At 52.1% G+C, this 24,927-nt stretch overlaps 1 protein-coding gene across 2 annotated transcripts; it reads left to right on the top strand.

Annotated features, from left to right (window-relative positions):
* Positions 1–348: 348 nt before the first annotated feature.
* Positions 349–20,728, top strand: SCARB1 (scavenger receptor class B member 1). Of its 2 annotated transcripts, none has more exons than XM_040611211.1 (12): positions 349–531; positions 4,389–4,546; positions 6,273–6,414; positions 6,849–7,052; positions 7,459–7,554; positions 8,144–8,256; positions 10,201–10,367; positions 11,026–11,144; positions 12,791–12,864; positions 13,747–13,798; positions 14,275–14,343; positions 16,766–20,205. In XM_040611211.1, exons 1-12 carry the CDS (start codon positions 412–414, stop codon positions 16,889–16,891), a joined length of 1,440 nt encoding a protein of 479 aa, XP_040467145.1. In that variant the 5' UTR covers positions 349–411; the 3' UTR covers positions 16,892–20,205. The 2 variants fall into 2 exon arrangements, with proteins under 2 accessions (XP_040467145.1, XP_040467137.1); XM_040611203.1 differs by lacking the exon at positions 16,766–20,205 and adding an exon at positions 20,212–20,728 and having other exon boundaries at positions 355–531; positions 14,275–14,421.
* The last annotated feature ends 4,199 nt before the right edge of the window (positions 20,729–24,927 follow it).

Below are 24,927 nucleotides of genomic sequence, written 5' to 3'. Positions count from 1 at the left end.
AGTGCCCTTCAGCCGCTGTTCTCGCCCCTTTCCGAGACACCGACTCCCTGCTGTGACGGCAGGTGTTTGGCCGCGCTGCCGGGGGGCCCGGGGCCGTGTGTGTGTATACATACACCCCCCCCCCGTATTTTTAAATTTATTTATATATTTTATCTATTTATATATATTAATGTAGCGGTTTATGTTCAGACACATGTATAGGGTTCTGTTGCCTAGAGGCTAGCGCGCCGCGCTGCTCCCCGCCCCAAGTGCGCTGGGTGAGCGGGGCGCATTGTCACGCCCCCGGCCCCGCCCACGCCCCCTTGCCCCCGCCCCGCTGCCTGCGCTGCGCCGGGCCGGGCCGCACCGGGCGGGGGGGACATAAAGCGGCGTTGGGGGCGGCGGGCCGGCTCTGCGCTGCCGTGCCGAGCCATGGCCGCGGCACGCCGCAGGCTGCCGCTGGGGCTGGGGCTGGCGGGGGCGGCCTGCGCCCTCCTGGGGGTCTGCCTGCTGCTGGTGGGGCCCCTCATCATCAACGACGAGGTCGTCAAGGTCAGCGGGGCCGGGGTGTGTGTGTTTGGGGCGGGGGGGCCGGAGCTGGGGGCTTGGCAGGGGGCTGGCGCGCATCCTGTGGCCGGTGCAAGGCGCAGCGGTGATGGTGGCGCAGAGCGGGCTGCGCTGCAGCTGGTGCATGGCCGGGGCCGCTGCGTGGGCACCTTCGCCTTGTGGAGCGTGGGGCAGGTGGGCGCCGAGGGGTCCCTGCGGCGGTGCCGCTGTTGCAGCTCTGAGCAGCCTCCGGAATCTCAGGGCGAGCAAATCCAGCCTTGAGATATTCCATCCTTGGTTACAGCAACAGTGTGGGGGCTGGATGGGCTCTGCTCCCTGAGGAGCCAGGGCGTTTTGCGTAGCTGGACTTGGCTCAGGGGATGGTGCTGGTGGTGCTGGGCTGGGCAATGCCCCAGCACCTGCCGTTCCTCCCATCCCTACTGCCCTGACCTGGAGCGCCCGCTGTTCCTTTCATAAATAGGTGTGCAAGCGACCGGGCTCGGACGTGTGCTGGTGAGAGGCTTTTCCAGCTGCACGTGGGGCAGATGCCGTGCAGGAGCACTCTGAGGGAGCCTGGTGCGTGGAGCAACCACAGGACTTCCTCTCCTCCTAGACAGAGAACCTGACGGGTTGCTTCTTTGAAGACCTGTCTTATATGCAAGAGAGGTCCCGAGGCCGAAGGGGCATTTGTCCCCATGGTTAAAATGTGGGGCTGTGGGTGGAATTGTGAGCCTGTTTTTGAACTCCTGCGCAATCTTGGGAGCAAGTGCTCCTCTCCTCACTGTCGGGATATCAGTTATCCTGCAGGTTAACCCGTTGGCTCATTCCCACCTTTAGCCAAACGCTTTTCTCCCTGCCCAAAAGAGACATGCTCCCTGCCTTGGCGTTTCTCCAAGCTTGCACCTACCCCAGGTCAAGTACCTGGAAATGTGCTTCTGGGGAAAGAGGTGAATAAACACCCTGTGGCGAACGGCTGCGGTTACATGTGCTCAGAGTCTCTGCTGAAAACGGACTTCCCTGTAAATGTGCCCGCTGGAAGTGCTGCTGGCTGGGCAAAGCCAGACAGTCCTGTGGCTTAAGCAGTAAAATTTGATCTTTTTTCAGTTTCGTGGACATCAGGAGCTGGTAGCTGCAAATAAAAGGCTGAACGGCCACTGCAGAACAGGAGTGATATTTTTGGTGCAAAAACCTTTCTGCCCTCTTTTTAGCTAATCCTGATTCTTTCTACCTGATTAGTTAAATCCTAGTAACTTGCAATGAGAACAGAAGCTGAGGAAAAGACCAACCCTTGTTTCTCCTCCCTTCATCTCAAGCCCTTGGTCTCCACCATCTTCAGCATGACCCAAAATGGTCCTGAGCTCTTATGAGGCTTAACATGAAATGGAAAAAATAACTGACTGATGAGGTCTAGGGTGATGAGAAATATCCAGTGCCTTACTGAAACTGCTGAGTTGGTCCTGAGCGTGGTGTGGGAAAGAGGAGCTGGGCTTTGAAGGACTGGGCTTGGGTGGGTGAAGGCTGGTTTGTCCATCCTGGCTTCCTGAGCTCGGTCAAGATGGTGCATCCATCATGACTGATGAAAAAGTACTTAGTTGCAAGCAGGTGGTAGTTTTGAAGGTATCTTTGAGTAAAGCATGCAGGGGAACACAGTAGAAACAGGGAACTTGGAGCCCATCTCTTGCCCCATTTGCAGAAGCTGGATCTGCGATGGCAGCTTTGCTGCCTGCAGCGTTGGCCCTGCAAAACCTGGGGCTGCAGCTGTTTTGGAAGCACTTGGAGTGCCGCTGACCTGCCTAGGAGATGTACTTTAACACAGTGAGACTGCATCTGCCTCTTAACATTTCTGTTCCACCTGGGAGCTCTTGTGCTGTCCTGCCTGAAAGCTGGGAGAGGACTGACAGGGCTACCTGTGGTGCTTCAGTGGGGTGGTGGAAGGGCTGTGGTCCGACGCTGGAGTTGTGCTTGCACACAGCGTGGCTGCTCCTCTCAAGCTGAAGAGGAAACCTCAACTCTTGGTTTTACCCAGCAGGGTGGCTGGAGCCTCACTTCTGGAGAAGCAGGATTTGGGCACTGTTGGTGGAGCTGCTGCTCTTCTGGTCCTGTCTGGAGGAGGTGGGCAGTAGCCAGTTCCTCCTTTCAGTTCCTCAGGGTCAGGGATCAGCCTGGTCAGGAGGGATCAAAGATCTCTGTGACACTTTGTCACCAGTCTAAGTGAAAAGTACTCTCTTTTTATTTCAGACACATGACCATGTCTGTTTAGACCTACAGGTACCTTAATTCTGAGGGTATCCTGTTAAGTAGATCTTAGCAGCAGATCTGTGGACCTTGAGCTGCTGTGCCCAGATGGGAGAGGGCTGAGCTGAGCAAGGCATCAGGGAGCTGGGGTGCAGCTCCATCTGACCCGGGTATGGGTTATATAAATCAACGTGTATGCAATGAGGGATCAAGAGAGTGCAAGACGGAATAAGCAAGTAAAGGAAAACAGATGTTGCTGTTCGTACTCTATCGGACATTGGGAGTAAGGATTATAAAGTAAGCTAAATCAAAACTTGTCCTGTCACTGCTTCTTAGCCATGAAATCCTTGAGGCCAGCGGGATGGAGGCTCTCGGCCAGCAGCATGTGGGCATTGACATGAAGGTGGGAAGGGTTTGTAGGTGGATTACACTGCATCGTGGAGATGTCTGCTCAGGGGTAGGGCTTGGAGGATCTGGGCTCGGATGAGCCACCACTTGCCCTGTTGCTTGTGGGTAGCACAGCCTCACCACGAAGTGGCCAAAGAAAGATGGGATGTTGCAGGGAAGCTTCTGCTGGCTTTCCTTCTCAATCCCCTATGGCAGCAAATATGTGCACAGTCAGAGCGAGCTGCTCCAGGGCAGGAGAGCTGTTGTGGGGCTGCCAAGCTGCAACAGGAGAATGCTCACGTGCCTTCACCAATTAGTGGATCAAACCTGCTTCCATAAGCTGGCAGGGTTACTTAACCATGGCAAGGGCTTGTGCTTGCAGAAGCAAAGATTATGGTGGAACACACCCAAAAGAAAAGCTCAAGAAGGAACAGGCTCATGTCTGTAAGGCAGCCCCCAGAAGGCAGGGAGGGAGTGGAGACAGATGTGCCCAGATGCTGGCTCCTGGGTTGGGGAGCTGATGAGGGCTGAAGTCATGTTTGGGCTCCTGCAGGCATTTCCCAGCAAACAGGACAGTGATATGGAAACCAGGATTGTGCATTGCCTGTGACATGCCTTGCGACCAGCTACAGGTCACTGCAGGATGGCAGCTGGGAGGAAGCCAGGGTATCCTGCACAGTGCTGTCAGGACACAGCTGGGTCGCCATCCCAGTTCTCCGTCTGCTTTTTGGGAATCTAGTGGGCCCTCCCTGCTGGTACCCATGCAGTTGCCACCTCTCCCAGCCCTTGTCTGCTTCTGGCTGTGTGGAGCTGCCAAAGCCGGCAGATGAGCTGAGGCCTTTGGGATGGGGTGACTTCTGTCAGGCGAGTCAAATGTGCAGAGCTGTGAATAATTCAGCGCTGGCTTGTCTAGCACAGAGCGAGCCTCCAGCGCATCAAAATAGCTCCAAAATCCTGTGGGTAGGATCTGGAAAGTTGAGTCTGAATAAATAAGCCTACAGGCATCCTGTGGCATGAACTTGATGCTGCTGCATACAGAAGAGTTCCACGTTTGGGTCTGGCTCGGTTTCAGTCTGCATAACGTGCCTGGATCCTCTGGAGAGCCCCTTCTGGAGCTGCCGCCTTCAGCTGGGCCTGACGTGGAGTTGAGGGTGGATATGCTCAGCCACTGAGCACAAGAGTTGTGTCTTCTTACTTTTTTTGGTTTTTCCCCCCCCTCATATTTTTTTTTCTCCTTGCAGAATGTCAGGATCGACCCCAGCAGCATCTCTTTCAGCATGTGGAAAGACATTCCTGTTCCTTTCTACATGTCGGTGCACTTCTTTGAAGTGCTGAACCCCAAGGAGGTCCTCCTGGGAATGAAGCCGGTGCTGAACCAGCGTGGACCTTACGTTTACAGGTCAGCTACCACTTGTGGTCCAGCTGGGCAGGAGCCTGGCCACTGTGCTGCCTGCCCAGCTCCTGGCTGATCCTCTGGCAGGAGGGCATGGCATTAATGTGCTTGGTGCGAGTCCAGTGGCATAGGATTTTAGGTGACCCAAACGTGCTCTAATTGCTCTGACCTTGCTAAAGCTGCAAGCAGGACCTCTGGGCACTGGGGTGATAGGGCTGGTCTGTGCTTTGCTGAGTTGTGGAGCTCAGTCCTATGCTCCTGGCTTTGCCTGTTGTGCAGTCAGACCTGGGCTGATACGGTCCAAACATAGGTGTGAGGGGTGATGCGGTGGTGGTGGACGACACTCATCTTCAGACTGGACTTGTTTCATCTTCACTGTGCATCGAAGCATCCAGCTCTAGAGCTGGAGTCACCTCAGTATCAAACTTTATGGATTGGCCTTAGACCTCTTTATCTGATATGAGACCTACAATCTGCCTAACATGAATGCTCTGGTCATGAGAACCAGCACAGAGCGCTAAAATTTAGTCAGGTCCACTTGCAGCAGGGCTGGGTATATTTGCCATGGCTGTGGATAGTGGTGGAAGCCCCAGATGCTTCTCTGGACCTGAAGCGTGAAGTGATGGTTCATGTTGAGTTGAGCACATGAACCCATGAATCGAGATATTCAACATATTATTGCCTACACATGTAGGCGAAGTTAGGTCAGCAGCCTAAGCTAGCTCATGTGGGAAGATTACTGGTTTAATCCAAAGCTGTTTGAGTAGCACTCGGGGGAAACCTGGCAGTATGTACGTGTCCTCGTTTCTTCTGGGCTTGTCAGGTCACACCATAAGACCATGTGGGTTCTGTATGTTGTGATGGCATCAGTTGCTTGGCTTGGGGAAAAGGCTTTACTTACTGTAAATAAGAATAAACAAAGGGGCAAAGCTTATTAGCGTCCCTATGTCCCCACTGAGCAAGATTAGTGCCCTTCCCTATTGTGGGCCATAAAACAGAGGCTCCACAGTAACGGACTTTGGTTTTGCTGGTGGGCTGAGCTTCAGCTCCCTGGGCAGTTTTAGCAGGCTCGCGATGTTGGGGACAACCTCGTGCCGCTGTGGAGCATCGTAGCCTCAGTGAGCCTGGGTGGCCGTGCGGCACAGGCGAAGGGGCGTGATGCTGGGTGGTGTGCGGGCGATGGCGTGGCCACAAGCCCTGCAGAGCAGGAGAGCCACGATGCTGCACACGGGGGCAGGCTGCCCTGAATCTGGGAGCGGTCAGGGAGCTCCGGGGCAGATCAGTGTGGGCTTGTTGGTGGGTCTTGTGGCATCTTGTTGGGTCCTCTTCTGTTTTGCAAGTTGTTCTGGTGTAGATCTGCCTGTCTGGGTGTCTCTCTGGTAGGGCTGGGCTTTTCAAGGGCTGTAGGTGAAGCGACAGGAGATTTATGTTTTTGTCTCCAACTGCTTGTCAGGTGGGGTTTGAGATGGGAGGAAACTTGGAATGGTGCCTTGCTCCCAGGCTGCCATCTCCTCCTGCTACACCCTAACCCTTCTCAGGGTGCGAGGGTGACACTGCCTGCTCCCTGGCACGCTGCCTCCCCTGCTGTCCCTTCACTTCTTGCTGGGGTTTGGTCTCTTTCCTCTGCTCTTCTGAAGCAAGCCCAGGCCTGTGCAGCCCATCCTGGCTCTACAGGTGCTGCAGGGACACTGCGTGGGGGAAGGTTCCCATGATCTCTCCCATCTCTTTGCAGAGAGTTCAGGTATAAAACAAATATCACATTCCATGACAATGACACCGTCTCCTACCTGGAGTACCGGAAACTCTTCTTCCAGCCGGACTTGTCCAATGGCACCGAAGATGAGTACATCGTTGTGCCAAACATTTTGATGATGGTAAGAACTTGCTTCCTGGGTGGGTACCGACTTCTGAGCTTGTGAGGGCAGCGATGATGCCCAATGCTGACTCAAAGGTTACTTTCTTGAAGGGCTTAAGGCTAATCAAACAATGAGGTTGTTAAGATTATAAAATGCAGTTTTCTGCTTTCTGGGTATTGGTTATCATGTTGGGCTGTTACCCATCCAAAACCAGAGCGTGCAGAAGGGCTGGCAAAGCATCTGGGCTTAAGTCTGCATCCTCTGGGGAAATGAAGCCTTTGAGCCCTCAACAGCTTTCTTCCCAAACTGGGAATAAGTGGTGAGCCTCAGTTTGTCCAAAGGATTTTCTCTATGGGTTGGTGCAGCAGAAGGACCCTGCTAAGCACCAAAGATGCATTTCTTCCTCTTTGGTAAAGATGGTACTCTCATCTCAGAGGTTTTTTTTTTCCCAGGGAGCAGCTGTAATGGTGGAAAACCTGCCAAATTTTGTGAAGCTTCTTCTCAGTGGAGCCCTGGCTGGCCTGAAACAGGAGGCATTCATGAACCGGACGGTGGGGGAGATAATGTGGGGGTATGAAGACCCTCTAATAGACACAATAAATACGTTTGTTCCTGGCCTAATCCCTTTCAAGGGGAAATTTGGCTTATTTATGGAGGTGAGTAAACTGTTGGTCAGGAACACTAAAATCACAGCAATATTGGTCTTGGGCATAGCCCAGACGCTCAGTCCACTCGCAAACTGTTTGGAGCAGCCATGTGTAGCTGCTGGTGGTTGTGTAAAGCTGCCTTAATTCTCTCCTTAGGCAGCCAGACACTCAGTCCACTCACAAACTGTTTGGAGCAGCCATGTGTAGCTGGTGGTGGTTGTGTAAAGCTGCCTTAATTCTCTCCTTAGGCAGAAATGCATCTGTTGGAAGCTGTCACTGGCAACTGAAATAAGTAAAAGTTCAGTAGCTTACAGTATGTGAAGCACCCCTAGAGCTGACAAAGCATGCAAAGTCATTAAGATATTGCAGTCTTGCTGTGTATAATGGGTTAAGAATTCATTTCTTCTCTCTGCAGCTTAACAACTCCAATTCAGGGCTGTTCACAGTGAACACAGGCATGAAGAACATCAGTAGAGTTCACATGGTGGATTCATGGAACGGACTAAAGAAGGTAGGTTTAGGCAGCAGACATCTCGTACAGGGGCAACATTTGATCTGAAGCAGAAGAAACTGAAAGCTGTGTGCTGTTGGTATCTCTGGGTCATAGGTTTGAAGGCAGGTTTCTATGGGGCTTCAACTGCTGCAGCTTCTGTTCGGGCACACTGCTGGAAGGCAGCCATGTGTCGTGAAGCATTGTGTTCAGCTCACTGTTGGTGGCATTGGACCCCCTGAAATGCTGTTGGAGCTGATTGCTTCTAAGGGTTGAAGTCCCTGGTTCCTGTGGCCTGTGTTTAAGACGTTACTTTAAATACGCTTGTTAAAGGTGTGCTTGTTCTTCCCTTGTGGAATTCCACTCCTGATGAAAATCAGCAAAGTCTACAGATCAGCCACTGTGGGAGCACTTGGGACAGGCAGATTTTGTCCTGATTTTCCATTAACTGGGTAGGTGCCTGAATGGCAAGGATCTTGGCTGTCTAAGTGTTGCTATCTCAAGCTGCTGTGGAAGCAGCGTAGAGCAGTGGGTGTCCCACGCAGGGGTGGGAGCCAACTCCCCAGCAAGCTCCTTGTTCTGATCTCTTCTCACCACACCTGTCCCATAGGTGAACTACTGGCGGAGCAGTGAGTGCAACATGATCAATGGGACCGCAGGGGAGATGTGGCCACCGTTCATGTCCCCAACGTCACTGGAGTTCTACAGCCCTGATGCCTGCAGGTGAGGCCACAGCTGCCAACTTGTCCCTGTGCAGGTGGCAGGAGTTGCAGTGCTCACCCTGTGCATGCAGAGTACCTAGGCAGAGGGCTGGGGACTTGCTTCTGTAGGTAAAGTTCAGCTGCAGTCGAGTGTTGCAGTATCTGAACTTTGCAAACAGTGTCGTTGTTTAATTAGCAGCATCTTGTGGTGTTCATAAATACCTTCCAAATCACTGGTGAAGTCTAATTTGCCCATGTTGAATCAGTCGAAGATAACCAGACTAGATAAGATGTGGGAGGCAAGAGGGAGAAGTGAGAGTTGTCATAAGGAAACGCAGCGATAACTATTTGTGGAACTATTTCAGCTGACTAAATGCTTGCAGAAGTGATGCCAGATGGGGCTTGTGCCACTGTCTCCAGGCTGCCGCTTTTTTTTTTGGTTTTTCATTTTGCTGCCTAGTTCATGCACTGTGGTGCATGTCTGTCCCTTATAAGACACACTGGCCTGAGCCGATCACACAGGGGTTAAAGTACCCTGCAGAGCCTGCCTGTGTGGAAACTCCCTGAGGCTGGAAGGAGGGGAGGAGGCCAGGAGGCAGGCAGTGGCATGAAACCCTGTCCCCAGCTTGGGGAAGATAATACTAGTTCAGGTTTTGCAGATAGTGCTGCAAAACAAGCAAGTGCTCCCGTTGAATAGAGAACAATGACCTCTTCAGTGAGCAAGCAAAGTCAGCTGAGCCAAGGATTAGTGCGGGAGTTCCTCTACGAAAGGGACATCAGCACAAACCAAAATGACCTGGAGCCAAGAACTTGCAGGGAAGTTTACCAGTAATCGAAGTTTAAATGCACAATACCTGTTTCTGTAAAATTACCAAAATCTTCTAGGGAGCAGAGCATGTTTCCAGACAAGTTATTAAGTGAAGTGGAGGAAACCAAGCTTGGTTTCTTGTTATCGCAGGAGGTTCCCCCTGGACAGTGCTGTGAGGGAAGTGGCTCTGCCTCTTCACCAGGTGGTGCTCTCTCTTCTCCCCAAATCTCTGTCTCAGCCTCTCTGCTTGCCTGGCTGGCTAGGAAGGAGCCACAAATGTCAGCTGATTGACTAAAAGCATATCTGCCTTGCTGCAGGGTGTGCAGGGCTCATCTTCTATGCTGTTTGCACATTAAGTGCAGCTGATGCTGAGATGCAACTACCTGGATGTCCCTGTGAGCTAGGCAAGGCTTTATCCTGCTGATGTGCTGCAGCAGCCTCTGCCTTCTTGCTGGAAGGTGAGCACAGCCAAGAGGCATGTACGTAACTGGTGAACATGCCCTGAATCCCCATCCTTGGTTCTGGTATCAGAAGGCAGCTGTAGGTATAAGCATCCCCTGGGCCTGCCCAAGCTGTGAGTATTCCTGCACACCTCGCTCGAGTGTGAAGGGAGCAAACTTCCCTCCTGGAAACTTGCATCTCTCCTGGCCAGCTGGTAGCAATAATGCAGCATAACATCACTAGCTTGTTGTATCAAAAAAAAAAAAATCTTACTGCATAATGTAGTAAAATTTTCCATTCCCCTGACAGCCTGTAATGCTAGAATTGTGCTGCAAAAGAGATTTAGCCAGTGTCTATCCGCTGCAATGGAGCACCTCGGAGGCAAGGCTTGCACAAAGAGAGTATTATCTCTTGGAGAGCAGCCCTGGGGATTACTACATGCCTTTAAACAAATCTCATCTAGATACTGCAAACACACTTATAAGCCTGTGGTTTCTCTCCATAACTAGCCCTGACCAACTCTATCTGTGCTTAAAACATGGAGAACAAATGGCTTAAATACTCATTCCTCATCCAAAGCACTGCTCTGAGTGTTTATCTTGATCTCAAAGTCTAAGTTACGTTGCAACTGCATCTTATCCAGCAAAGATAAGAACCCAGTTCTGGGCTGGGAACCTGTTGGCTAATCCTGATCCTTCTCCACTGAAACCTTTCCAGATCCATGACACTGGTGTATGAGCGCTCTGGGCAGTTCAAAGGTGTGCCCACGTATCGCTTTGTGGCACCAAAAACTCTCTTTGCCAATGGCACGGACTATCCACCCAACGAAGGCTTCTGCCCCTGCATGCAGTCTGGCATCCAGAACGTCAGTACCTGTAGGCTCAGTAAGTCCTTTCCTCCTGGGCTGTCCTTGCTGTACCAATATTAAGCTGCAGGGATGTGATATGAGCTTGGATAGATGGAAAATTGGCGCTACTATCTGCCGGAGTGCTAAAAGATACCACTGGGATCCGCGTGCACGGCATTTTCACTTGCACTCCTGCAGGCATCTCAGCAAAGAGGGAAAATCCTTCTGCCCAAAGTCCTCTTGGTCCATGGCCCCATGGCAGCCTGGTGCTGGTGGGAATGTCCAAGGATATGGTGGGGAGCATTGTGTTCCCTGGGCTGGGGAGGGAGTGGGCAGGGGAGCAAGGGTGGGAAGAAGCAGGGCGTGTAACTGCCAAATTAAATGTTAACTTTGGACGCTGAGTGCAGGTCACGCAGGAATGAGAAATTCGGACTTGGTTTCCTAACCTGTGACTGGGTACAATGAGTCAGTGTGGCGGTGTGTGGGAGCAGAGGGTGGCTTGGACACTGGATCTCCCCCTTCCCCAAGCCATGGAATAAGCTGCAGGGAGGGAAGGGAAGGAAAGGAGTTTTCTGGCTGAGAGGAGAATAGTATAAAAGCCTGTTCAGAACAAGGGCTGCAAAAGGCTTTAAAAACCTCCACAAGAAGTCTCTGATGGGTTTGGATGACCTGAAGGTGTCTTTGTTCTCATCCAGATGCACCGATATTCATTTCCCATCCTCACTTCTACAATGCCGACCCAGCCCTGGTGGATGCTGTCGAAGGGCTGCAGCCCAGCAAGGAACAGCACGCGCTCTTCCTGGACGTGCACCCGGTGAGTGGGACCTGCCGGGATCCTCACCCTGGGGCTGCGGCCACTGTCCGGGAGCCTGCTGCCGGCCGCCTGGCTCTGCTCTCATGGCACTGCTTTGAGCAGGTTTCCATAGTGCAAAGACTGGTGAGGACACGTGCAGATAAAAATGTCAAAGCTATAAACTAATAGAATAATTATCTGGCTTCTGGAGAATTGCAGAACTAATTACAAGCATTGCTTTGATAAGCACAGTCAAATTCTTTCCACTGACTCAGGTCTATAACATCAGGAGGGGTGTCTAGCAGTGGCTCAGTTACGCCCCAAGTCTGCAAACGTGTATTGCCATGAGACCTGACTGGCAAAGCCTGAGGACCATGCCGTAGCTGAAGCTGTTGCCACCATTTTTGGGCCAGCTTCTTCCAATCTCTCAACCTGCCCATCTAGCTGGCTGCTTTTGCGCTGGGCTGCTGCTGCATTACGCTTCTTGCATGCCTGTAGCGTAAGGGGGAAGTTACCACTCCAGTGGTGATGAGTTGGGGTGTCCTGAGCCGTTGTCCCAGCTGCTGGTGGGGAGGGGACTTTGGGATCTTCCACCCATGGCCTTCGTTGCATGTGGTCAGATCTTCCAAATGCTCAGTGATGTTTGCTTAGGCAAGAAACCAATCCCCATCTTGAGGTGAGGTAACCTGTTCTTCTTATCTGGGCATCGGGCTCTGTTTGCTTTTCTTACCACAGTTACAGAAATCTAATTAAATTTATTACAGTATCAATTATCTACTGATAACGGTACAATTAACTGTGTTCTCATGTAGCTCCAGCCTGCTGATTACAAACAAGGGCAATCAAACAAAAATTCTCTGTCCTTAAAGTGTTGCAAAACTGCAGTGTCATGAGAAACCAATGCCTTAATGGGTGTAAACAAGACCAGCTTTGAAGTGTGCTGTAGGCATGGTCTCAGGGTGCTGCTGGGCAGTGGTGTCTGTTGGTTCCAAGTCATGAGAACTGTTTTGTCCTTTGCTGTGTGTGTGAATTTTTGCACTGAGGGGTTTCCATCCTGCTGTGGGTAGGATGAACAGCAGAAAGGGCTTATCAGGCTTCAGAAGACACTGAAGTTGCCATTCAAACAGCCTGCCTAGCAGGTCACTTAGAGGTTGCATATGCTACTTGGTGATTTGAACTTGCTTACATTCAGTCCTACAAGCCCTGGGTCACACATCACCTCCCTGGTTCTGCTGTCTGCCTGCTGAGCATGTTGCTTCCTGCAGCAGCCGTGTCTGTTCAGGTTAGCCTTGTGCCTTCAGGCTACCCCAAGGGTGGTGCTCCCTTCTGGATGCTGCTGTGTGGGAGTCTCGCTGGCCGGTGAGCGTTAAAGTAAAGGAGATGGGCTGCAAACTGCTGTGGGGACAGTGTTGTCCCTCCATGTCAGTCATTCCCAGAGCCTGGGGACTGGTGCCTGGTTGACTGATGGCTTGTACTTTAGTGGAAACCCCAGCCACGCTCCTGGTCTTGTGGTGGTGACTGCAGTGGATCCCTGGGTGATCCAATCCATTGCTCTGGAAGATGGCACCCAAGACAGCTATGATGGAAAGCAAAGGGTTGCTTTTCTGCAAAGCTCTCCATGCAAATGTTGGCTTTACTAATGAACTGCTTGGTCTTTTCCCATGCAGATGACGGGCATCCCCATGAATTGCTCCATCAAGCTCCAGCTGAACCTGTACATAAAGCAGGTGTCTGGTATACTGTAAGTAGCCACCTTTTAGAAATGTCCATCTCCCTCCCTTAAGCAGGGAGTGCTGCTGGTGCTGGGGTCTCTGCAGAGGTTACTCTCCCCAAAGATGAAGTAGCTTTAAGGTTACCAGTTGTCGTGGTTGCAGAAGCCAGCTGGCTGGTGTGGCGCAGTCAGTTATACCAGTGACCCTAAACTGCCATCCCTTAGCAGTGCAGCGTGCGGCTGGCTGTTCGCTCGGCTCCTGCAGCATCCCTGCAGGATTCCCGCACCTGAGTGGACAGCCGATGGACAGACTGCTGCTCCTGTTGTCTGCTTGGAAGGTGTCACAGCCAACATGAAGAGGCAAAACACACTCAGCCTACAGGGTTGATGGTTGAAGCCTTTGTCTGAAAAAGATTTTCAGCTCTATGAAAGCAAACTGAAAGGCTCTGTAACAAAGGTGTGTGGTACCAGATGTTAAATACCCGCCAGGGTGGGAGTGTGCTCTTGCTGCTTTGGCTGACTGCACTGCATACACTAGCAGACAGCCCCAGTGCTGTGAACTTGGCCGCACCACCCCCTGGTACTGTGCAGGTGACTGGGACATCTTGGAGCTGTGTGTTTACCATTGCAGTCAGTGTCCCTGGTTTGGGATGGCACTTCTTTCTGTCATCAGGCAGTTGGGCACAAATGGAAGCATGAGCTCTGCTTTTACATGAAAAACCCAAGTCAGACCTGGTCCCTCGAGAGGGAGCAGCGTACTGAAGCAGCAGGAGTTGCTGCTTCCTTATGCTGGTCTCCTGGCTACTATCAGTCTGTCAGACCTGTCCCTTTAGGAAGAATTACGGCACTAATTGTGGCCTGATCAACCAGAAATCTAAGTGTGTATTTATTTATTTATTTTCCCCCCTCTAGTCAAACAGGGAAGATTAAGCCGGTGGTCCTGCCGCTGCTATGGTTTTCAGAGGTGAGCTGCCTTCCTCAACCTGATTCCGCAGAGCCTTTCCTGCAGGAGGGGGGAACTGCATCCCCATCATCCAGTGCTGGGGAAACTCCGCTTTGGATAAAGCTTTAAGCCAGACAGACTAATTAAGCACCAACAGAAGGCTTTGCAGTACTTGGCTGTGTCGTTAATCCCTCTGAGCTGAACAAACCCTGCACTATACTTGGTAAACCTCTGGCTCTGTCCTAGATGTGGGGTTAAATAGGGCCCAGAACAGAACTGCCAGCATCCGCATGCTAATGTGGGCCAGGGAATGCGGTCTCCAGCTGTGTGTGTGTCCTGACTCCAAGTATTTAGTAAAAGCTTCTAGCCTGACTGAATTTTGCATAAATTCCCTAAGCTATGCTGGGAGGAGCTGGTGGGAGAGGAGTTGCACAGCTGATCTGTCTCAGCCCTGGATGGGAGGGAAATGCCACTGACAACCTTGCTTTTTTGAGCAGAGTGGTTCCATTGAAGGCTCAGTCCTAAACCAGTTTTACACCAACCTGGTGCTGCTCCCGTCCCTGATGGTCTACCTGCAGTATATCTTCCTTGGGCTGAGTGTCCCGCTCATTATCGCAGCAGCTGTACTTATGGCAACGAGTCAGGTAAGAACTTGCAGATTCTAGTGGGAAATGCTGTTAGTCAAATCAGTCTTAATCAGATGATGTCGATCGGGCTGACAATCTAACACTCCTGAGGAAACATTGGCTGATGCCACGAGCAGTGTCCTAGTGGTGCCAGCATATAGCAGCAGGACTTCCTCGGCCATCTAGAAACTGGGCTGCAAATAGATAATATAAAAGCATTTCTGGCCTTGATGCACAGCAGTGATGGAAGAGGGTTCCTGTAGGAGGAGGTATTTCTCTGCTCATCCAGCTAATGCAAGAACTAGCTCATCAGCCCAGCCTCCACAGAAAGCAGCAGGTCTGTGCCATTGCACAAATCTGTGCATCTCCGCAGAGTCCCGACAGTTTTCTAATCTGAACAGAGCCTTCTTGAGGGGCTGGAGCTACCTGAGCACAGCTTGTTCACAAATGAAATGTAGTTGCTGTGTTCTCACAGAAGGAGCACAAACACCGTGGCTGCTTCTCAACCTGGACTGGACTCTGTCTTTCCCTGAAACTCACTTGGTTTCTCTGCAAACTACTCCAAATAGCTCTGGAAGTTAAGCCTATGTGGATCTGGGCTGACTGGGAAGCAAAGACCTTCGAAGCCTGCAGGGAGCTGGCAGCAGGGTAGAGGTTGGCCCACAGCGGGTGGGGGGTGGGGGGGTGAGGGTGCCTGGCTGGCACATCAGCCTGAGCTGAGCTGCGAGGACAGAATATACCCGCGAAAACGCTTGGTGGAAATCTGTGGCTCCAGCCCCAAAATATCCATCTGATAACGCTAAGCTCTCTAAAAGCTTAGCTCTTGAAGTAGAGATCTAGCTCCCTAGCCTAACCTATATCAAAGCAAGTGTATTTGGTTTTACACTACAGTCAAATGGCATGAGCTAGCTCTAAAGCTGCAGAAGTGAAGAGGCTGCTTGTGGGGCTGAAGAGGCAATGCTCAGCGTGGGAGCAGGCTGGGGGGACAGCACATGCAAGGGGCTGCTTTTGCCCAGCCTCCTGTAATGGCCCTTACTGAAGCACTAATGCAAACCCACTCCAAATAGCGCCAGGGTTCTCAGAGTATCATGTAATTGGATTGTAACCAAGCCTACAACTGTTTAATTGACTTAAACGCATGATCTCAAATCCCCTTGTTCCTCCACGCACTTTCCTGCAGGGTGGGAGCGATGCTGGGGCTGAGGGCTCGGAGCGGAGCCCATGTGTGTTCCTGGGACGGTTGGGTGTTGTGTGCTGAACCTCTCTGCTTCAGCAAGCGCGAGTGGTTGCTGGCAAACACACTTTGCTCTGCTGCATAGCACCAGCGTATCTGAAAAACCTCTGTATTTGCTGGGCAGCTACTTCTAAGACCTTATGCAGCCTTGGGCTGGCATTTCCTCACCCTGCTTTGTGTAAGTCTTAATTCCTGGTATCAAAGAGCCTTAACCATGCCAGACAGGGTCAGGAAGAAAAGCTGGATTTTAAATTCGCTCAAGTCAACTGAATATCTACTTGTGAAATATCCCAAACCCAGACGTAAGCCAGCTGTATTTGCGTGCTCAGTCAAAAGTGTCATGCAGTGCTAGAGCTAAAAGTCAACTGCAGGAAGTGCCTGACTACCTGGAAAGTGATTAGAAAGCCTCAGTGACCTTATAAATCTCTAAGGAAGCTGAGTAACACAACATGAAAGTTTCTCCCTAATGAAGAGATAAGAGCCTGTGAACTGGAAGACAGCAATTTGCAGCCAAGGTGTGTTCCTCATTTGATTGAAGTATTGCTGATCTAGTGATGATTGCTTAATCATGCACAGTCCTCCCTCTTGAAGTCACAGGTGAGGTCAGAGGGGACACGGAGCCTGGGCACTTTTTGCACCTTCATGTGTCTATCATCATGAAGGTCTCCCTGAACCCAGCTCCATCCTGGAATATCTTGGGTGCCTCTGGCTTCTGGAGGGGAGCAGTGTGCTGTAAACCCCGTCTAGATGAGGTACTGTGAAACACTTAAATCTTAGTCTAGTTTAAAGTGGAGCCAGTTTGAAATGAATCTGTTGGACCTGCAGTTCCAAAAAAATGCATAAATCTGTACACACGTAAAACATGCCCAGACGCAGCCTTGTAGCTCTCCTCTGCTAACATGGCCTAAAGCCTGTGTGGTGACACTTTTAAAAGGCAAACAGACCATTTTAAAACTGGCCTGACACTGACCAAAATCTTAAATAGGACTTAGTTTAACCTAAATTTTGAAATCTTCATTAATAACTAGATTCTAGTTAAACAGTGATTTTAAAAATCTCCTTCTAAAATTGGAACGCTCGTGGAATTCGTGTCCAAGTGCACCATAAACTAGCCTGATTGTCTTCTAGGAAAAATGCTCTTTATTTTGGAGTAGCAATAAAAAGAATTCAGACAGTAATAAGGCCAACCAGGCCACCTCTGCCAAAAAGCTGCCTCCAGTTAAGGGGACGGTGTTGCGGGAAGCCAGACTGTAGGTGGGTACCCAGTCAAGGTAACATGCTTTTCTCTCATCCTGATTTGATTAAACTTTGCTTAAAACCAATCAAACGGAAATGTTTACTGCCCACATCTACCAGACATGCCCTCTTAGCAAGCTTTGATATAATGATGTTGTCTCATGGCTTTATTCAGGGCAATTTAGATGTCTTAATACTCACGCTTAACCAGGCAGCAAGTACACGCTCTTATTGTTTCTCCTGGTTTACCTGATCTGCAGCCCTAATAATATCAGCAGGGATCAGCGTGAAAAGTAGGATTGGTGTGAGGAAACTGTTTTCTTGCCTGTTTCCCCCCACACCTCCAAGTGTGTTAAGATCCAGAGGTAAGTTTTTGAATGGGTAAAAACTCATGGGGATAACAGAGGTAGTCAACTGGTGGGCATCACTCCCCTCCTGCATGCAGGGAGCCTTGACAGAAAGGCTTTCAAGAGGGAATTTCTGATGTATAAAATATCTGGATTTGTATTACAGGATCACAAAATCACTGAGTCGTTGAGGTTGGAAGGGACCTCTGGAGGTCATCTAGTCCATCCTCCCTGCTCAAGCAGGGTCACCTAGAGCTGGGTTGCTCAGGACAGTGTCCAGATGTCTCTTAATATCTCCGAGGATGGAGATTCCCCCAGCCTCTCTGGGCAACCTGTTCCAGTTTTTACAGTTTTCACAGTTTAAAAAAGGAAAAAGAAAAAAAAAAAGAAGAAACCCAAAAAGTGTTTCCTAATGTTCAGATGGAACCTCCTGTGTTTACATTTGTGCCCATGGGCTCTTGTCCTGTCCCCTGGACACCACTGAGAAGAGCCTGGCTCTGTATTTACACCCTGCCTCCAGATACATGTATACATTGGTAAAATCCCCCTGAGCCTTTTCTTCTCCAGGCTAAACAGTCCCAGCTCTCTTAGCCTTTGATCACATAAGAGATGCTGTAGTCCCTTAATCATTTTAGTGGCTCTTTGCTGGACTGTTTCATGTAGCTCCATCTCTCTTGTCCTGGGAAGCCCAGAACTGGACAGAGTACTCCACGTGTGGCCTCACCAGTGATGAGCAGAGGGGAAGGATCACCTCCCTCGACCTGTTGACGACACTCCTAATGCAGCCCAGGATAGTTAGCTGCCTTCACTACACAGGCACGCTGCTCGCTCGTGTTCAACTTGGTGTCCACTGGCACCCTCAGGTCCTTTTCTGCCAAGCTGCTTAAGAGTTGGGTGGCCCCTGGTGTGTACTGGGGTATGGGGTTGTTCTTCCCCAGGTGCAAGACTTTGCACATCCTCTTGTTGAACCTCATGAGGTTCCCATCAGCCCATTTCTCCAGCCTGTTGGGGTCCCTCTGAAGAGCAGCCTGACCCTCTGGTCTATCAGCCACTCCTCCCAGTTGTGTCATCAGCAAACTGACAGATCACTAATAAAGATGTTAAACAGGATCGGACCCAGTAATGACCCCTTGTGTATACCGCTAGTTACTGGCCTCCAACTGGATTTCATGCTATTTCTCATGACCCTCTGGGCCTGGCTGTTCAGCCAGTTTCCAACCCACGTCACTCTCTGCTCATCCAGCCCGTGTTTCATGGCTCCTCTACAAGGTTCTTATGTGAGACAGTGTCAAAAGCCTTACCAAAGTGCAAGTACACAATATCCACTGCTCTCTCCTCATCTACCGAGTCAGCCATTGCATTGTAGAAGATTATTAGATTGGTCAAGCGTGATTACCCCTTGGTGAAGCCGTGCTGACTACTCCTGGTGACTTTCATGTCCTTCATGTGCTTGGAAATGCTTCCTAGGGTTAGCAGCTCCATCACCTTCCCAAGGACTGGAGGGTGGCTGACTGCCCTGCAGTTCCCATGGTCTTCCTTCTTGAACGTCTTCAAGATAGGAGTGATGCTTGCTTTTCTCCAGTCTTTGGGCACTTCTCCCAGTTGCTAGGGTTGTTCAAAGATTATGGGGAGTAGCCTTGCTGTGATACTTGGCACTTGTGGGTAAACCTCATCAGGGTCCACGGAGTTATGCATGTCTAGGTTGCTTAAATATTTTCTGACCTCATACTCTTCCACCAAGGGTACGTTTTCCTTGCTCCAGATTTTCCCCTGGTCTCTGGGTCCCCTGCCTCATTCAGCAACAGGTCCATGTGTTCCCTAGTCTTCCTTTTGTCACTTGTGTACTTACAGATGCTCTTGTCTCTGACATCTCTGGCCAGCTGCAGTTCCAGTTGGTCTTGCTTTCTGAACTTCATCCCTGCATGCTGAGTGTCTCTTATTTCTGCTAGGTTACCTGTCCCTGCTTCCACCTTCTGTATTCTTCCTTTTTGCATCTGAGTTTGGCCAGGAGCTCCTTGTTCATTCCCACAGGCCTGCTGGTATTTTTGCCTGACTAGGGATGGTTATTGGGGTGGACCGCTCTTGAGCTTGGAGGAGATGATCCATGAATACCCACCAGCTTTTTTGCCCTATCTCCCCACACCTGAGCTCTGTAGTTATTTTTGATACTTTCCAGGTGGCCCTGGTGGTATCATTGGTGCACATGCAGCAGCAGCAATGGGTAACAGTCAAAAGGCTGGACGAGCCTTACGGTCCCTCCACAATGCCCCAGATCCAGGTCCCCAGCAAGCAGCAAATGTCTCTAGATGGCAAGTCAGGTGGGCAGATGGGTACCTCTGTCACCAGCAGCAGGGAGTGACCCACTGCTGTCATGTACTGCTTCCTCCTGGGGGTCTTGTATGAATTAGGGTCAAGGGGCCCACAAGATCTGCTTGAAAGCATATCTGGCTCCTCTTCAACTTTGAAGGAGGTGAACCTATTTGGTGATTGTAAGCTCTGGTGGAGCAGGACCCTTTGTCGTGGTGCCAGAAGGTACCAGCTTCTATCCTTCACCTTCCCCAGAGGTTGCACTTACTGTTATGCTAGGGTTGGGTGCTGTCTGTATCTACTGCTGCTGGGGTCTGGGGGTCTTTAAGCTGTTGTGTCCCTGAGAGAAGACCCTCCCCATCTGTCTTTCATCTTCTCTGGTGCTGTGCAGCAAGCTGACTTTGTCCTGTAGCTCCTCTGCTGGGTGATGGAGCTCTCAGGTTGGGTGTTTGGGTGGTGTTACATGTATCGGTGGGCAGGAATGGAAATAACTTTATTTTGTTAGAGGAGGAGATACAAAAATCTTCAATTTAAGAAGCCTACAGAAAAGGGTTCTTGGTCATGAGAAAATCCAGGAGGTTTGGGGGGGGGTGTGTCCCAAGTGGGGATGTGGTGACAGATTAAGGTCTGGCCGTGGTGCCATCACTGAGTGCGCGGCTGTAACTGCTGTCCTCTCCTCTCCAGAGACCCGCTGCAGAGAAGAACCTGCGCCGCCCCGCCATGCAGAGCAAACCGCCCCCCTCCTCTGAGACAACGCCGCTCCTACATGACGCTGACACAATGAGCCAGGACGATGCTGAAGCCTGAGCCGCCAGCCCCAGCATGCTTCCCACCGGGACACATCCATGCTGGGGGCAAGACCTGCTTTGCGTCCCTAGAGGTCTCTGGAAGGCGAAGTCCTCCTGGGCAACTCAACGGGGACCCTGCACACCATGGCAAAGCCATGGGACAGGACTGCTGCACCGGCCCCCCACACTGGGGCATGGGACGCCTCGTCCAGACGCTCAAAACACAGCGTTCGAGAACACATGTCCCCAAGGGGCTGGCCTTTGCCTCAGCCCCTCTCTCCCTGTGGGCCAGCAGGAGTGAAGATGGTTGCTGGCTGACCTGAGAAGTTACTTTGCAATTTAAAACTGCCAATTGCTAGGAATAAAAGGCACTTTAACAGGAGCCTTTAAAATAAATGAGGTTTGTATATGTAGCACTGATGGGACTTAGTGGTCTTTTTAAAAGCCACCGTTCATCTCACACAAATGGGGCTTGCAATCCTGAAGCCACTTATGGTTTTATTGCCACTTGATGTGACTGGACTAAACCGCAAATCAATTCTGGTTGCTGTTACTTCAGTGATGTCTCTTCCCAGGCTACCTGGAGCCTGCTGGGGTTGCTCCAGCCTTTGCATGAGTTGGAGAGTACAGTGGTGACTTTTTTAAAGTCCCGATTCAGTGCCATGACCTTGTGCTCCAGTGATTCCAGCCCACAGCCCTTTAACTTAAGTCTCTCCTTGCCTTAGGTGACAGTGTGAGATGAGGCTTGCCAAAAAACTCGGTGGTACATCTGACTTGTCACTCAACTCCTGACAGTTGTCCCTGCTGCCTGCTCAGCCATCCGGAGGCAGCTCTTCTGGCCGTGCACCAGCGGTGCTGGGAGGCCACCGCGTCCCTCCAGTCATGCTGCCTGCACGCAGGACAGGAGCGGGCAGAAGCTTGACCGTGTCCTTGAGTGTTAACAAAGATACTTGTGCTTTTGAGATGGAGGAAGCTATGTGTAATCAGGAAAGTAACAATGGCCTTAGTAGGTTTTGATGAAAATACTGCAAGTTTCTAGAATGATGTCTTGGGGGGTTCTGGGGCTGGATTCTAACTGGGTGGGTGGGCTGTGGTCACTCTGTAATGGGAAAGAAGCCCAAAGCCCAGGGATATTCTTGGCTAGCTACCAGTCAGTAGCTGTCTACCACACCTGCCTTCCCTGCTTCCAACCAGGAGCTGCGGTAGCCCTTTGGGAAACCAAAGGGGCCGGTGCTGGTGCCTCTAGCATGGGCAAAACAGAGCAGGGGGAGTCTCTGGTCTCTCTCGGACCAGAGAACTTGTTGCACTGTTCGTGGTGTTGATGCTGTCATGGTCTGGAAACAGTTGCAATTGCCTAGGACAGCCCTGTGATTTTTTAGTGGGATGAGCAATATTTCCCCTCTTATCCCTCCGTCCCTCTTCCTAGACAGGAAGAGACAGGAGCTAAACCCAAGCCCAGCAGTTCCTACATTGGCGCATTCCCCAGCTGGTGGCCATGTCCCCAGTTCTGCAGCTGGGCTTAGGCTGCCTTATCGTGGAAACAGCTGTGACATAGACCAGGTCATACAGGGGAAGGGTAGCATCTACCCAGCACGTGGTCCATAGTCTGGATGTCCTTGGGTGCCCAAAGCGCCTCTCGCAGGTGTGATGCGACCAGCCAAGCCCCTTGTGGCCAGTACTGCTGGGCTGTGGCACGTGTCCTCACTGAGTGTGATGCTTAAACTACAGCTGAAAACTCCTGCTCCCCTTGGAATCCAAACTTATCCACCCGCAGCACGCAGCTCACAACCTACAGCCTCAGCAAGTGGTGATGGGAACTGGAACAGGGAACAGGGCACCACCTCAGGCGCTCCAGGACTCTTCATCCAGCAACTCACGTGAACCCGACCCAGCGGCATTTGGCAAAGCCAGCGGCAGGTCAAAGATAACTACCCTTGGGCTCACCTGCTTGGGGCTTTAATGACGTACTGGTGGTAATTGCTGTTGTACAGGTGAAAACAAGTAAAATACTGGGATATTGGTCCTAGCACAGGCTTTGTGGTGTTTTGGCTTTGCAGAAGAAGATGCTGCATGAGTTCTTATTCTCAGGAGAATGAGAACCCCTGTGGCTGGGGATGCTGGGCTGTCGGGGCATGTTGGGTGGGATGCAGGTGTTTGCAGAGGGGTGCCAGGCAGGATGCAGAGGGAGTGCTGGGCAGGATGTTGAGGTGTGCCAGGTGGGATGTGGGGAGGTGCCAAGGGGTGCCACGTGGGATGCGAGGGGTGCCCGTGGGTGCTGGGCAGGATGTGAGGGGGTGCCCGGCGGGATGCGGGGGGTGCCCGGCGGGATGCGGGGGGTGCCCGGAGTGCCGGGCGGGATGCCGGGGAGCTTGGCGGGGGCGAGGCGCTGCGGCGCGGCCGCCAGGGGGCGCTGTGGGGCCGCGCCGCGCTGGGCCGCAGTGAGGGGCTCCGGGCTGGGTGAGGGACGGGCCCAGGGCCGAGGGGAAGGGCCCGGGGTCTGTGCTGCCCCCGCCGCCCCGTGTTCAGGCGCCTCCTGAGGCCACTGAGCCGGCGAGGGGGCAGGGGACCAGCCCGGCCCCCCACGCAGCGCCCTGGCCCTCAGGCGGACTCAGGGCGGCCGAGGCCTCGCTTACCCTGGGGGGCCAGAGCTCCCCCAGCGGGGAGGGCCCTTCCCCTGCGAACCAGAGACCCAGGCAGGCATCACCCAGGCAGGCATCACCCGGCAGTAACCTCATGGCGCCTGGCAAACCTGCTGCGGTGCCCCGGCGAGGGCAGGAAGCTGAGGCGAGGCCAGGGAGCCCCTGACCCGGCCGTCTGAGGGGGACTGGGGTGGGCGCAGGAGGCCCCGCAGCCTCCCTGGCCATTTCCCACCCTCGCCAGCCTGGGCCCACCCCAGTGCCAAGCTGGATGCACGGCAGAGCCCCTCGGCACCCACCCTGCTCCCTGTGTGCTGGCCACGCTGGTCGGCCGCGCTGCAATGTGGCTACCCAGCGGCTCGCAGCGCTCCCATTATCTTTCTGTCTTTCTATATCTTTCACCTTGTTGGCTGCTTGTGAAGTTTCCAATTAATTTTAAAATGCTTCTCATAACCCCAAGGCTTTTCCTGGCCCTGGCTCATTCTCCCTGGCCAGTTCCCCCTGTACATGGTGTTCAGGGCTGTCACAGGCCAGGCGGCCAGCGGCCCGATGCAACATGCTCCACTGATGTACAAGGGCCTCCCCTGCACCAAGCCAGGCTGCTGTCACTTAACATTCTCCCAAGGATTTTAACTGGCCCCCGAAAGCTCAGTAATTATCACAACAATCTTGCTTTACTGTGCAGAGCCTTAGGAGCCTCCTTTCACCCAGCCTGGTATGGCTGTGGGAGATGAACAGGTCATCTCTATCCATGAGGCATTTCATCACCAAGAATGCCTCCAGGTGAGAGCAGTTGCCTTTTGGTGTGGGCAGCAATGCAGGGGGGGATCAGAAGGGATGGGGGGAACACTTTCAGGATTTGGTGTCTACTTTACTTTCCTCCACTGTGTGATGGGACTCCACCAGCTCCTCTGGAGGACAGACCATGGATAACACAACCCTTTCCATTTGCACTTGGGTTAGGGTGCTTTTATAAATGTGGTATAAATGCAGCACAGGAACTGTTCCCCTTCCTGTTCTCCCACCTTCCCTGAAGAAGCAGCCCTAGCCCAGCCCTCCTCTGAGGCTGCAGGGCTGAGGAGGGGCCCAGACTCTCTTGCATCAGGAGCAGCCTCGGTGTTATCCCCTTCACCTGTGTCCTGATGCTCCCCGGGGCTATCACTGACTGTGCTGGGTTAAAACCCTGGCAGGCACAGGAGGCTCTGGTTTGAGACCCACCAAGCCTTTGCTCTGTTCTGCTGTGATGTGTAGCTGCCTTACTTCTCCTCATTGCATCCAGGTCTGCTTCTGAGCACGTGCAAGCTGTGGCTCTAGTCTCCCATGTACAAGACTCTTACAGCAGTGACAAAATCCTCCAGCGATGCAGAGTGGTGAGTGAGGTTGCTGCTGCAGAGGTTGTGGGCTGGCGTGTCTCCTGGGGCAGAGCTGTGGCTCTTATTGTTAAAAAAAAACCCAAAACCAAACTAAACAAAAAAAAGCAATGTCTAGCTGATGCTGTTGCAGTTATAGAGGTGGCATTGTGATATTTGATGGGGAAGTGTTTTTCTCCCTGGCAGCTACAGGGGACCAAGCCTGTGTGAGGCTGCAGTGTGGGACCCTAGGGCCCAAAGTCCAGGCAAGAGGTGCAGGGAGGAGATAAAGTGAATTGCAGCACCTGTTTTCTCTTTCATTTGGCCACAATGAACCTCTGTGTCTGGGAGGAAACAGCTGGAGGGAGGACAACAAGCTCATGTGACTGTGGAGGAGAGCCTGCATGGCATGCCCATGCCTGGGCGCTGCAGGGTTTGCCTGTGCTTCCATGCTGGCTGGGTTTAATCCTATCTTGGGCAGGGATCTCTGCTTTGTTGCACTGTGGTGCAAGGCTCAGGTCCTGGATGGCTGCATGCAGCTTAAACTAGCACTCCTCCTGCATACAAGCCGGGGGTTCAGCCTGGACCCCCATCTCTAGTGTGTGCAGGGGGATCTGCCCTGGTTTA

The sequence above is a fragment of the Falco naumanni genome, chromosome 1 (genome assembly GCF_017639655.2).
Source record: "Falco naumanni isolate bFalNau1 chromosome 1, bFalNau1.pat, whole genome shotgun sequence".
Lineage (NCBI taxonomy): Eukaryota > Metazoa > Chordata > Aves > Falconiformes > Falconidae > Falco > Falco naumanni.
The sequence above is the reverse complement of the archived record's forward strand: the minus strand, read 5'-3'. Positions and strand labels throughout refer to the sequence as shown.

What these genes read in the sequence shown, in the direction of transcription:
- SCARB1 (XM_040611203.1), top strand. Translation starts at nt 412, where the DNA reads ATGGCCGCGGCACGCCGCAGGCTGCCGCTGGGGCTGGGGCTGGCGGGG. An exon ending in TGCCAAACATTTTGATGATG is followed by an intron (nt 6,415 to 6,848) that starts GTAAGAACTTGC and finishes TTTTTTTCCCAG; the next exon opens with GGAGCAGCTGTAATGGTGGA. An exon ending in TCTTCCTGGACGTGCACCCG is followed by an intron (nt 11,145 to 12,790) that starts GTGAGTGGGACC and finishes TTTCCCATGCAG; the next exon opens with ATGACGGGCATCCCCATGAA.